This window comes from Zalophus californianus, chromosome 2, assembly GCF_009762305.2.
Source record: "Zalophus californianus isolate mZalCal1 chromosome 2, mZalCal1.pri.v2, whole genome shotgun sequence".
Classification (NCBI taxonomy): Eukaryota; Metazoa; Chordata; class Mammalia; order Carnivora; family Otariidae; genus Zalophus; species Zalophus californianus.
The window spans coordinates 199934893-199950018 of record NC_045596.1 but is presented as its reverse complement, the minus strand read 5'-3'; the positions used below and the strand labels follow the sequence as shown (position 1 = coordinate 199950018).

Genomic DNA, 15126 nt, shown 5'->3' with positions numbered 1-15126 from the left:
CTAAACATATTTTTTCTACATTGATGTATATTAATAAAGGGGGGCACTACAAAACACTGCTTAAAACTGCGGGTCTGTGATCAAAGCCTGACTCCAGTGCTCATACACCTGCTATCTTTGGCAAATACGAAATTATTTGTGTTTAGGTCATTAGTTGTGCTAAGATAGAGTTTAGTACACAGGGTTGTTTTATATTATGACCTAATATGTGTGTATTTAAATGTATCTATGACTATATATATTATACATATGCAATTTATATTCTATAATATAGAGATTCTAATATATTATATATATAGATATAATAGTAGGTTAGGCATTCAAAGACAATTCCTATTAATTACATCAAACATTCATTCTAAATCTTTCATATATACATATATGAGTCTCTGTCAATGGGCACTATATCATAATCAGCATTTTTTAAGCCTGGAAGCTCTTAAATGTCAGGATATTTTCTTTTCAGGTCTAGCCATTATCTTACAAAAATATTAATACATCTAAGACAATAAATTTCAAACTACCACTTCTGGCAACATGTCTAAATTAAAAATTAAAGAGCAATCCAAAACCCAGTAGAGAGACCGGAGGGGGAAAGGATCAATATTTAAAATTTATCAGCTAAGTAAAAAAGAAAAAAAAAAATCAGCTAAGTAATAGATGTATCCCGAGAAAATAAAACAAAATGCAATGCTATGTCACATGCTACTTACTAGTATAGGTGAGCTGGAAACCCTGGTCCGTGTCAGACCCATTGGTGTTGAACTCAAGCCAAAGGTGATTGGAAGTGCTGTTCAGGACCAGCCCCATCAGCTCATTCTTGGTGAAGGCCCCCAACGGACGTGATGAACTGTCTTTTCCATCATACACCTAAGGAGAAATCACCACGTGAGTCCTCGTATTACTTAATTCTGTTTGTATGTTCGCAATTCTAACAAGAAATTCAAATCTTCAAAGATGTGATTTTGTGCAGCACTTGGAAAAGGTAGACAGTGAAGTGAAAGCTGAATGCATGACACTGTGAAGCAGTCTTTTTTCTTTAAGTTTTTTCTTTACCATCCACATTAAAGACAAAAGAGTTCATCTGTGGTCAGTTCATACTACCGTCATCACTTTGGGCGTTCTTCCTGTGTTTACTTAAAATTAAAGAAATATTTATTTGCATTTCCACGTTCCATTATTTATCTTTGTCCGCCTCCTTCAGAATCCACTTCCCAAGGCTGAAGGGACGTATACTATTTTAGGCACGACGTTGCCTCTGCACTATCATGTAAGTAATTGGACATCTCAGCCCTCCCTGCTCTCTCCTATCTGAATGTATTACAGGATAAGACAGGACATGGCAATCTTGTTCCATTTTGCAGCCATGGAGCCTGAGGTGACCCGAGTCTTGAATTCGTTGTAGTAAAAGAATCTCACCATGTAATAATATCAGAGACATATGTTGCCTGGCTCTGAAACACTTTGTACTTGACTTTACCTCCCTAGGTGGTTGTAAAGCACGAGTGTTTATAACAAATATTTGCAAGGCAGGTAGACAGGCTTGCTTTTGTGCAGACCTTAAGCGTAAGGGAGAGGGGGCGTTTGGGGCTGTGTCTCTGAGTTTCCCTGACGTAGACCGCACCAGGCGTGGATGACTGCCAATTACATTTCCTCAGTGGGGACTGTGTCAAACAGTTTAGGGCATGGGCCTGTGTGCTTTCTGCTAAGGCCAGAATAGACCATGTTTGCATTCAGGAAGGATTCCGTGCTGAGGCTACCCAACACCCCTAGGAAACTATCAAGAATAAACACAGAGGGGGAATGGTTAATCCATTTGTCCCTTTGAACTATTGCAACGGTTCATAGCAAGAAACCACATTGGTACAGATAAGGGATTCTTGGAAGATAGAATCAGTATGTATTATATTGGAAAACATCCAGCTTTTCTTGATAAAAAAATCTTAACTAAATAAAGGACACAGAAGTCCTCAGTAGACTCCTCCAATGTCTGTTTAGTTCCCCACTATTTTCCTTCTCACATGGATTAATTCTTACTTCTCTTCTCTTAACTACCTTCTAATACATGTATAGACCATATTCTTTGCTCAACAGACTTATATACAGAATCCTAAAAGAAGAAAACACTTTTAGAAAAATCGATTTTATAAATCATTATTTTATTCATTTCCAATTAAACAAGCAGATGCTAGAATAGTGGAGTCAGATGCCCTACAATTCCTCCAGCCACTGGTGACCGTTGGAAAAATCATCGCTTGGCTTAACATGTGGATTCGTCAGACATGGTGAGGTCTGTGACACCCAGACTCTAATGAGTTTTAAACCCAGAGGAATCTGGCTCAGAAAGAAAATGTCCAAGCCTTCCTGGAAAGGTCTCATGTCACTCCACATACTACACAATTCTCTGTAAGCTACAGAAACCCACAGAGATGAGGAGAATTTGAGCAAGTAAACACGCATGGACACTCAATCCTTAGACTTCTGAAGCATTGTCCAGAGTCACCTCTGCTGGCCTTGACTGGGAGCTTCCCACAGGTCAAAAAGATCATTCAGACTGCAGCCAGCTCCCAGTATCCTCCAAACTACAACCACTAAAAAGTCCTGTCGTATTTGATGACATCACCGGCAATGAGCACTGCGCCTAGCAGGGAAAGTGTCAGGATGACTAAGTCACCCTCTACATGGAGCCTCATTTTCTCAGCTCCCTCAAGTTGAAAATCTGGATTCAAGTTTTGCCTGGATCACAAATGACAACCCAGATAATACTGGAAGTCAGGAGACTTGATTTTTAATTCCAATTAAATTAGGAACAAGTCATTTGAGTTCAGCATATTGCCCGTCATGTACATACCCTGGTCTATATGCTCCTGGAATCCAAGTGTTCCTTTTAGGTATTAGAAAAATGCTCCTTGAGTCACATGTTAATACAAGGCTGTAACTGTTTACATCACAAGCGCTTCTCAGGGTTTGGCATTTAATCAATGCCATACGCTTAGAGTGGACTAGTCCAGTTAGCAGATGATCACAGATTAGGAGTCATCACGCCGAGTCCCGTGGGGGAGTCCTCCCAGTTTGACAGCAGTTATACCCAGAACATCCCAAATTAACTTCGCTTTCCATTATATATTCCTCTTCATTTTATTATGTTATGTTAGTCACCATACAGTCATCATTAGGTTTTGATCCAGTGTTCCATGATTCATTGTTTGCGCATAACACGTGTATTTCTCTTCGATGATGTTTTCCATATGAAGCAAGAAAACATCACGTTTTTGTGCATGGAAATATTTGTATAAAATTTTGGTTTTTCTTATTAGATCATACTATGTATGAAGGAGCAATGTGAATAGCATTTAAAGCTAAAAAATGAGATAATCCCACTTGAAATGTTTCAAACACATATTTATTAGCATATTCAATAAAATATATGCTTGCAAAACAGGCATTTCAGATGATTGGCAGTTTCTCTGCAATTACATGGGGTAAAGCAGGTTTTTGTTTCTGCTTTTGTTTATAATCAACAACTTTAAGCTGCAGTAATCATGAATGAACATTATTCGCTTCCTTCCATGGGAATAATATTTACCAGTGTACATTTTATGCAGTATCACTAAATCACTCACATGCACCAAGTATAGTTAATTGTTACCTGAAAGTTTTCTCTAAAGGCTTACTGACTGCTAAATTTGAGGTTATCAAAGAACTCAGAAAATGGTTACTTACGACGCAAGTTTAAATTTTTTTTAGATCGGTGAGAATGTACTAGTTTCCTGCCTGAAAATCACTTCTTAATTACAGAGCTTCATGATGTCAGCATGAGCTTTTGAAAGACGATTACAAGAAGAGAACAATTAGAACAAAGCTTCTCTTCTTAACAATGACATTGGAACAGTCGAGCTGGGCTTAGGAGGCAATAAGGCACCTGAGGCTTTAAGCACCTCTTGAGTGGACGCCTAACAGCTGATGAGGTCAGGTGAGGTCCTGGAGGGACCCTCTTTAGCCATGATGCAAATGGATGACAAACGGGGGGTTATTGATGTTTCCCTATAGGCTGGCTCTTTGCATCTGTTCCTAATGCTCACAGCTTAAGGTGCTTGGATGCTCCTGACTCTGAGAAGTGTCAGCGTGTGAGTCTACAGAGAGGTAAATATAAGTGGAAAACCTGAGAACTTCACAAAGGAATGAGCAGGGAGATGTGTCTCTCTCCTGCCACACCTGCGCTGTGTAACCTGGACCAGGTGATCGCTCCTCACTGGACCACGCAGGGAGAGAGATTGGGTAATGTCTGGCATTAGTCCGATGCCCCTCTTTGCATGCCCTTGCTCTACAAATGCTCCCTCCCTGGCCCCAGACCCTGGAAGGGCTCCAGTTTTTTCAAAGAAGTACAGAAGATGCGGGAACTATACTAGAAGTTTAGGAACTATGGGGCACTTCCAGTTAGAGCTGGGATTTCATAGACCAAGTCAAGACCTGAATGTCCCCAGAATCCATTTCTCCTGCCTTTTGTTCCCGGCATCCATCTACAGTGTGGGTGATGGGCTGGGTCCTGCTCCCCAGAGCATTTTCCTGAGGCTCTGATACTTTGTATCGTATAATGCACAAAACCCTTGCTTCTGGTCCCATCCCAAGCATATCCCTGAGTCCTGTGAACACAGCTTAGACTCGTCCACTAAAATTCTGTCTTATCCTGGTTTGGCTTCTATACCTGAGCCCTGCTTTGTGGTCTAGGGATAGTGGCTGAGCTTGCTTCCACTATCACATCAAAATCCTTCTAGCTTTGGATGTCATGACCACATTTAAAAATTGAGAATGACTATATTAAGTGTTGCTTTGGGGGCCCCACCAGCTTTAATAATTACAACTGTGTGCTTGGCATAATCCCAGAAACATCCACCAGCAGGATACTATTTAAACCTCAAAACATCCTCCAAAGATAGGTATCATCATATGTTTTACACATATAGAAGCTAAACCTCAAGTATCAAATCACATGCCCAAGATCCGCAACTAACAAATGTGAGGTCCAGGATTACAGATAGATCAAAGCCTCCCCTGAGGACACTCAGGAACACCTTCACAAATCAACTGGGTAAATAAGCTGGAAAAATTGTGTATCTCTAAAGATATATTAATAGATGTATACATCTCTACGTGTATATATGGATACGTATTTCATGTGTTCCTTGAGAAGAAGAGATGGAGCCTCATTTAAGAAGATTCTTCTTACCTTTAGAACATCCCCTTCCAAAAGCTGGAAGCTTCGAGCCCCGAGATGAATCCCCTTGCCGGCTTCCGTTTCTATTTTATAGATGCACTCGTGGTTATTATCATAATTTGATGGGAAATTTGGAGACAGCAATGTTCCTTCATTTCCTTTGACACTTGCCCCACATTCAGCTAAAATAAATAGGACATTAAAAAAAGAAAGAATTCAGAAGTGGAATTACTGATTTTAATACATAACAACTCTACAATCATGACAGCCCTCTCCTCTCTCAATGTATGTTTGTCATTAATATATTGTTTTTATAGATTTGTGACTTTTGTTTTTAACTGTTTACTAACTGGACAAAAAATAGCCTCCACTGGTCCATTCCCAAGATTTCTTGTTTCTTTTCATAGAATACTTCTTAGTCCACGGAAGCAGCCTGCTATCCCACGGAGAGATCTAGCATAAAATCACTCTGCCTGAGCCCACTGGCTGTGTTATAGGGCAGTCTCACTTCTACCTCGTAAAACGTCCCCACCAATTCCAGTGTGACGGCTCTGTTGTATGGAAGTAATTTCCTTACGTTCATATTTTGTGGCATCAACCTGAACACATGGAAAGGGGACCTAACAATACAGAAAACCATTCCTCAGCCCAGTCTCCCGTCGCAGCACTAAGCCTGTCTGCATTATGTCTCAGGACAAAGGAGCATTCAGTGGACGTACATGTTAGCTTCTCCTCCCCTTCTCCCGAGGAAAACAGAGGGTCATTCACTACTAGATCCAAATTTGCATAAAAGCAGCTTTAATCAAGGTAAAAAAAAATAAATACAGCTCTCCATTTTCTGTCAACTCAAAGACAGTCACTTAACCACCCTGCTCACCTTGAAAGTAAACAGTTTAGCTGAAAGACTCGAGCTTTAAAATCCAATCAGTCCAAAATTATCATCAAATAATAGAGATGCCGTGCATGTGTGCGCACGCGCGTGTGTGTGAGTGTGTGTGTGTGTGTGAGATAAGAGCGCTCCATGGGATTCGGCACCAAATAATTTATTGGCCACACTGTGTGCCAAGTGAGGTGATTTTTAAAAATTCAACAAAATGAGTGTGAAGAATAATGGTCAAGTTAATAATTACAACTGTGTGCTCGGCATAATCAGTGAAAAGGACATACGTAGTGGAGGTGAGGCAGCGAGAGGAGCTCACAGTGTTCATTTTGTGCGGTGTTCTGTAACTTGGGCAGACATCGTGTGTGTGCCCATTTTCATGATTGTGATTTTCTCTGACATCTCCATGCTCCTCTAACAATTAGTACAATCAGCTACACCTCTGGCCATGATTCCCTAGTCTGCTTGCCAGAAAGAAATTGCTAGAGATCTAAGATCAGCTCCCACGGATTTATGCGCTTGGACCTTAAAAAGACCCCACACAGAAGGGCACAGAGAAAACACACAAAAACTTGGGCTCACCTGTCCCTTATCTCTCCTTAACTGAAGACATAAAGACAGGCTTTTCTGGGCAGCGGGGCAGAATGGGGACCCAACACAATGGAAATTGGGTTTCATAATATTTTTAAAAACTATAGACATATTTATATTATTATATTTATATGTAATTATATATATTTTAATTATACTAATCTTTTAAAATATTTTTAAGAAGAGAAAAAATATGGGGAGAAAAGTATGTGGTGTATCTCTCATGCTAGATGTGTGGGTGGGTGTTCAATCTCAGGACCATGCCTTGGTGGTCTTTGAACAGTGGGCAGTCCTGTTTTTTGTTTTCATTTTTTTTTTTTTTTTTAAGTAGGCTTCATGCCCAGCACAGAGCCCAACGCAGGGCTTGAACTCAGGACCCTGAGATCAAGACCTGAGCCCAGATCAAGAGTCAGACGCTTAACATGAGTCACCCAGGAGTCTCGCAGACATGTGGCTTTATATATTAAATTCAACAAGCATTTTAGGTCAATAATCCCCCTGGGAAATAGTAATAATACATGGGCCTTGTTGTATATTTTTTGCCTTTTTTTCTTTCTTAAAGGAATAAGATTTTTTATTAACAGAAGAGCCAAAATAAATGGAAAGAACATCAAAACAGCAAAGCAGAGTATCCCCCTTTAGTTGCTCTGTGGATGGAATAGTGGGGGTGGGGGGCTCAAACTTGTTCAACATATCAGACTTAAAAGGAATTAAAAAAAAGAAACTCAAGTGAATTCTGATAACTGGAATATAAAACCTAGTCACATAAATCAGGAGTTTTTATTTAAAATTGAATTTGATAGTGATCAATAAAATGAACCATTCAAAAATCAAATTTAAGTCCTTTTATCCATTACTTTATAAATTTGAAAAAAAAAGTCTTACAGTGGAAGATGGAAAAATACTGATATAGTGGTAAATAGATTATTTTTAGTCTAAGGAAAACATTTGAAGAAATATTTTTTATGGCTGTAACAACCGGTTGTGTGTATTTGGGTTTAGCATGCATTCGAATCTATCAAGTCCTTTAGCTGATGGTGTGCATTCCACGTCCTCTATAAATGCAGGCAGTCCTGAGTCAGACCTCCCCGGAGGGTGGCTGGAAGTGAAAGGGATAATGAGGGTCCTGGCCCCCTCTCTGGTCACCGTCCGGTCATCAGGAGAGGCCACGGTCTTCCTTCTTGACTGAATGAGGTCAGGAGGATGGAGTGGGGGTTGGAATGCAGATGGGGTAATTAACTGAACACAGTGGTAAGTCTTGAACCCAAAGTGTGCAATGAGAGCTTGGCCACTGTCAGGTAACTATGGAAATACATATGGGAAGCCGTAGCTAGTCTTCAGGGGGCATTCCAGGAGGAAAGCGAAGCCGCAGAGAGTCGACTCGGCTGGGATTCACCCACCCCTGAAGGAAGTGCCTCTCCTTCCCAAAAGGCAGGACCTGCTCTATCTCTGTCTTCTATCTGGGGCTCCGCATTTGTGGACAGCGGGGCTGGAATGCCTTTCTTTGGTCCTCCTCACAGATTTGCCACACCGAGAACCGGACAGACTCGGTTAGGCATATCATTTTTCAAAGGTGACAATCTATCATGATAAGACTGATGTGTGAATTCTAATCATCGTAGTGTGTGTCATACACTTTTTTAAGTTCTTCACATACAGGGACTCATGCAATCTTCACGGTAACCTTGTCTAACAGGTTCATAAACCACATTTTACAGGTGAGGAAACTGAAACAGAATAGTTTGAAAATCAAGGGATTTCCCCAAGATCACACAACTGGTACAGATCAATTATTGATTTTATATAAACTCTCCATACTTAGGAATGGAATTGTGCCTTTTTCTTATTCTTACTAATGATGAAAACATTTCATGGTTAATTATTCATAATATTATTAATTATGAACAACAATGAAACTAAGATAGTACAGGTTTGCTATAGATGGGAGTATACCTTTAAGGACTTTTATTTGGAACAGATCATCAATTAAGTGAAGATGATACTTGTTTTCACATTAGCATTTAAGACATTAACCGCGTACTTATTTCACATAATATAACAAAAAGAGAGGACTAGAAAGAAGACTTTGGCATTTGGATACATGAGAAGAATTTTAAAAAGCTATTAAATCTAAAGATGTAATTTTACATATCTTTTTTTTTTTTGACAGAGAGAGAGACAGCGAGAGGGAACACAAGCAGGGGGAATGGGAGAGGGAGAAGCAGGCTTCCCGCGGAGCAGGGAGCCCGATGTGGGGCTCGATCCCAGGACCCCGAGACCATGACCTGAGCCGAAGGCAGACGCTTAAGGACTGAGCCACCCAGGCGCCCTTTTTTTTTTTTTTTTTTAAGTAAGCTCCATCCCGGGTGCAGAGCCCAGTGCAGGGCTTGAACTCAGGACCCTGAGACCAAGACCTCAGCTGAGACCAAAACCTGAGCTGAGATCCAGAGTTGGATGTTTAACTGAGCCACCCACACGCCCCTCTTACATTTTTACATCCCTTTTATTAGGAATTGGATGCTAGGATTTTGCTTTAAGGCAGATATATAAGTGGTGCTAATTAAGCGCACTATATAGAAATAATAGATGTGAGGAATTACTTGGCCAGTTATAACTGGTAACCCTTTTAGAACAAGTGAGTTTGTGGCTTCAGCTGCAGAAAAGATGGCAGAGAAACAACCAACCACCTCACTCTTGCATTTCACTTCATCCTTACCCGTGCAAAATAAAATCTCCCCATGTCAGAGTAACTGTTTCTCATCTTGAATCACAAGGAAAATTTCTAAGTAAACATTCAACAATAATTCATTTATTTTATATACATCAGTAACTAAATCTAAATCAAAATGCCAATACATTTACATGTGCATGGACAGACTTTCATTTTTCTAGAGTAGTTTGATATAGCGCCTAAAGACAGTCTTTCATGTGAATTTTTCTCTGAGGGTATGAAATTGCTAGTAAAATACACAAACGTGGTATCTTAATTATTTTTTAAATCTATTTCAAGATAGTATTGTTTTATATATTTATATTCTGTGCACTGCTACTATTTCATATACACTTGTATTGCGTTATATCCTTCAAAGACTTCCATGCAGATTATCATGTCATTGCATTTTCCCCCTTCAAATCATGACTCTTACATCTTTCCTCAAATTTAAATAGTTACGTGTCGGGGCGCCTGGGTGGCTCAGTCGTTGAGCGTCTGCCTTCGGCTCAGGTCATGGTCCCAGGGTCCTGGGATCGAGTCCCCCATCGGGGTCCCTGCTCAGTGGGGAGCCTGCTTCTCCCTCTCCCTCTCCCCTTGCTTGTGTTCCCTCTCTCGCTGTGTCTCTCTCTGTCAAATAAATAAATAAAATCTTAAAAAAAATAAAATAAAAAATAAATAGTTACGTGTGTTTGGGTTGACACTATTGCAGAGAACATGTGTGGTTGTTGCTGTTTTCTCTGACTGTATGTCAAGAAGAGTGAGAAAATATGACATCTTAAAAGTGGAACATGATTCGCCATTTTATCTTGAGAACCTTCGTTCACTACTCAACTTAGTGCTGTAGCAGGTTGGCAGACCAAAGGTCTGGTGAGAGATGCGGGCAGGTGACGGAGCGCCAGGACACACAGTCTGGGTGTGAGACAGGCTATTTATGGGGTTCATCGACATGACTGAGGTAGGGGGTCATTGGAGAGAACTGTAGGAAATCTGGCTGCACACAGACTTGACCAGACCTGGGGTAACGTGTGGGCTTCACTGAACCATGGTGAGAGGTCCCTAAAAGTTTGGAGCACTGTGGGTGTCCTGACAAAGGGTGTTTGGGGAAGAGGAAATGGCCTAAGAGAAAGCAGTGGATCTTAAAGGCTCTAAGAGAAAACAGAAAGGGTGCAATCGTGGGAAGGTGGACTTGTAAAGCAAATTCTAGAATTCCTAGTCCAGACCAACACCCTGGAAAATCAAAGTAAGTAATGGAAGAGCAAATAAAATGTCATGGCTTTCTGTCCGCTAAGCCCTGGGACGCTATCCCATAGGAAATAATTTAAGAAAATAAAACACTAACAAACAGTAGAAAGCGAACGCTCAGAAAATTACAAAATTTAAGTCATCAGAATTTCAAAAATTCTTTGAACTTGATTGAAAATATCTATTGTTAATCTCCATTACCAGAGCAATTAAATGTATCAATTTTAAGTTCTTTCAATAATCCATTTAAAATTACTTTAAGATGAATGGATATAATTTTCCTTAAGATGAATCATTCATTCTTTTTATAAAGAACCTACTGAAAATGTAATTAAAATCGACTGTCATTTACAGTTTTGTAATGGAAATGAACTATTTAAAATTAAATTAACATAATAGAAAGGAGCCAATTGATTTCCCATATATTCTTCTGTGAAAAGGATCTACCTGTGAAGCCAAACTTACTCAGCTCGGGCTACCATAACCAAAAACCCTAAACCGGGGGCTTGAACGACAGGCATGTACTCCTCACTGCTCTGGAAAGCCAGCACTCACAGCACAGACTGTGTGCTCTGTGTACACAGAAGAAGCTGGATTCAAGTTCCTTTGCTCAAGCACCCTGAGTAATAGTGAGGATGCACAGGGTCTCTCATGCCACAGGGACCTTTCTTAACAAAGTGGCTGGGTGTGAGGTGTCTAGTGGTGGTTATGCAAGTTTTGTGGAAATTGCAGTGGGGCCTTTGAGGACATTCTGAAATTGTAAATAGATTATTTTACATTAATTAACATATGCATAAATGCTTTGAGAGCATTATTTGAAGAGCACAGACATTGAAAGTAGCTTTTGACTATGAAAGGGAGACAGAAAACCTACTTCCTTTCTGCTTTAAACCAAGAATATTTTGGTTCCTAAAATAAAATCAGTAAATGCTATCAGTATATACACATATATGCATATGTATATGACTATGAAGTCTTATTGTTTATATAGAGTCTGTAAACATATGAACTATTTTATATGTGTGTATATACCTACACATATATATGGCCTATATTATTTAAAATGTGCAATCTTATTTTTACTCACAAAGAATATATAAGAATTGTATAAAATGCTAATCCTAGTTTTAATTGATTTGTTATCCTATGAACCTTTATTTCCTTAATTTAATGCTATTATTGAGTTAACTCTGAAGATTCAACAGAGATCAGTTTCAGTTTTTAATTTTGTTTCAAAGTTTCAAACTAAGAATTAAAGAAATAAATGGAAACAATAGACTGGTTGGCATAGGAAAATAATGTTTAGATAGACTTGGTCAAAAGATTGAAAGTTAAGTTTAGTTTTCCAAAATACAGACAAGCTATTTTGTTCTACTATGCCTCTCTGAAATATTTGCAGCCCATTATATAGTTGAGTCTAATACTGTTGAGTTTCTTTTCCCCATTTTATTCCATCCAAGGACACTATACTTTGTCTGACAAACAGAAATAATGCAGATATTCAACAGGATAACTCTTGCTTTCATTGATTTTTTTTAATTCTCTCAGCAGATATTATTTGGTAATTAATCTGATGTAGAAATAGAGGCTTATCATAATCTGCCTGAGAAAATTCTGTGTTCAAAAAGGTGTGTTCATAGATGCAATATTAGATTAGGGAATTCTAGTGGATACTCATTTGAATTATGTCTGCTCTCCTCTGCCCGTTTGTTTTCCAAGAAGGTGTTACAAAACATCACAAATAGCATAAAATATGTACTTTTCCTCATTATTCAACACCCATGCAGATGGGCCCCTAAATATCCTAAGACAACCAGAACTGTCCTGGTTAATGATTGGTCAGGAACAGGCATGTGACTCTATTTGGGCCAATGAGAGGTAATCCAGGTATTACACAGAAGCCAACCCCTGGGAAAACTGATTCACTGGGCAGCATGATGTTGGCATTAAAGCACTATATGCTGATATGAAAGCCTGGTCTGATTCGGACGCACCCTGGGGAGAGCAGGGAGCTGCCCAGTGCTTCCCCAGGGGCATGTGGAGCCTGAGGATAAAGCCAGTCCCCAGACGGAGAGAGATAACAGAGATAACAGGCCTCAGTTACAAAGTCAAGTCCTTGATCAAACCTCACCTGAAGTTGTCCCAATTTATGACTATTAGGCATATCACCAGTACACCTTCATTTTTACTTAAACCAGATGGACACTTTTATTTAACTTGTAAAAAAAAAAGACATATATTGAATGATACAGATATAATGTAATGCAAAAGGTGGCACAAGAAAGGGCTTGCACATTTTGTTTTGCATCATGGAGTGCAGAATAATATTATTTCCAATACCTTAAATAAATAATTAGGTGCAAATAGCCCTAAAATGAATAAATGCAAACAAAAAGATCATTTCTCTTTAATTTTTTGAGTGAACTGATGAAGAGAAAAATAGTTCTTAATTTAGACGTTCACTATAAATTCTATTGCAGATGAGATGCTTATTAGGGAAAAACAAAATTCAGTTGACCTTCTTCCAGTGCCCCTTGTGATCTCTGGAATGGATTTGCAACTTCTGGCTATGGATCAATCAGTCTTATTTCTGTGATTTTAAAAGAAGAAACACAGACACAGAATCAAAGTGTTGAGATCAAGAGAGAAGTTTGGAGGGAAGTAATCTTCGGTGTTGACAAGCTTCTTTTGAATAAGGCACAGAGCTGGATTTTGGGGATCAAGTAGCCCCCTGTAAAGAAAGGTCATCCTAATGGGAGACAAGCAAGGAGGAATTTTAATGGAGTCGAGCTGTGATTAGGGAGGCCCCCCCCTTCAGCCAGTAGGTGACAAGGAAGAGACAGCTCAGGAGTAAGATGAGTTCAGAAAAATGAGAAAGAGTAAGCCTGACAGGAAAGCGGGGTGTGCATTGGTGGGTGAGGGAGCCCTGCAGACGGTGACACGGAGGGAAGGAGAACCATGGTGACCATGAGCCTGCACAGGCTTCCCATGCCCATGCTTCAGAATGGAAGTGAGCTGTGCAGGGAACTGGGGAGCCTGCCCTGTGAGTAATGAGCCTTGTGCTGCCACCACAGAGTCTCAGTGGTGCTTGCTCTGAATATTATGGGGGGCTAACTTATGTTCTCCTAAGGGGGGACGCTGATGGGGCTTGGATTTGGATGGATCCCTCAGGCACTCGATCCTGGAGCCTGGGAGAGCGTTTCCAGGGCTGGGGCGGACGGAATGGGCAGGAGAGCCTGATTCAAGAACCTGGTGGGACACAGAATCTTCAAAACCAGCAACTAATCAATCAGACATGGAGGCTGAGAGGAAAGAAGAAATATGAACCGGTCCCAGACGACCCACAGGACAGCTAGGGGACTGCTGCCATGAGTAACATGCTTACTTCAAGGAACTTTGTAGCCAGATGTGCTGGAAGGAAATCCAGGAAATGCCGGGAAAAATACAAGAGGTTAATACGGGAAGGGCACAGCCAGGCCCCCATGTGTGGTCCCAAGGCAGGACCGTGGGGAGAAGCCTGCTTTCAGGCACCCTGAGTTTTGATCTGGGACTCCCTGAAGGTGGGCAAAGGTCCTAGGCCCTTTGTCTCTTAGTGTCCTTCTCTGTACAATGGAAGTCACAGCAACAGTCCTTGCCCCATTGATTTCTGGCAATTAAATGAGTCAATATGTGTAAAGAGCTCAGAGCAGTGTGGCATCCAGAGTTAGGGCTCAATGGATATTAACTGTTTATTCTTATTTTATATTTTGGGCAACAATGTAAAAACTCCAATAACAAGAGTAATAGTGAAAAGATAATGAATCTATATAAAACAGACTAACAGGGAACAGAATGTGATAATCAATAGACCACTTAATGTTACATGTGTGGAACAAAGCTTTGATTTCACTGGGACAGGAGTTTCATCCAGATCTTAAACCGTCTTGTTCAGTAATTGTCATTTTGGGGAACGTGGATTCTTGGCAACTCTAGGAATTCCTAGGATCATGTATAAAATACTGTATCTCTTTTTCTTGAGACAGTGTTCAAAAATGACATCTGAATCTCAAATAAAAATCATAACCCCAAAAAAGTGAGAACCACTATTTTGGGAGAAAGCAAGATGATAGACATTGACAGACATGTGCCCTGGTGAGAGAGAAAGATGATTTGATTCATGTTTACTTGTGTAATTTTTTTTTAAATGAAGTCCTGACTCTGGGACTATCATTAAAACACAGAAAGATGGTATTACCATTTGAATTAATAATATCCCTAAACCATGCTGATAACTGAAGAGATTCTTTGCCATGGGAAGAAAAAAAAAAAAGGTTTCACTAAGTAAACAATTCGTTAGTTGTATGGGTTATGAAATTTTAATTGCACAACTTTGCCACCTGCCTCTATTGTATCAGCTGGTAGGACTAGAATGGGAGGCATCACAGACTCCCCATGACTCTGAGGGTTTACAGCTAAAGCGGGCTACAAATCATCTCCAGATGACAT

At 40.0% G+C, this 15126-nt stretch overlaps 1 protein-coding gene across 2 annotated transcripts in view; it reads right to left on the bottom strand.

Annotated features, from left to right (window-relative positions):
* The window catches only part of CSMD1 (CUB and Sushi multiple domains 1), a 2028797-nt gene that overhangs the window by 338690 nt on the left and 1674981 nt on the right, over positions 1-15126 (bottom strand). For both annotated transcript variants that reach the window (XM_027598604.2, XM_027598603.2), the window contains 2 exons: positions 5228-5397; positions 714-870 (listed from right to left, as the gene is read on the bottom strand). In XM_027598604.2, the coding sequence (XP_027454405.2) occupies positions 714-870; positions 5228-5397 (327 nt within the window). The remainder of the gene's footprint in view (positions 1-713; positions 871-5227; positions 5398-15126) is intronic.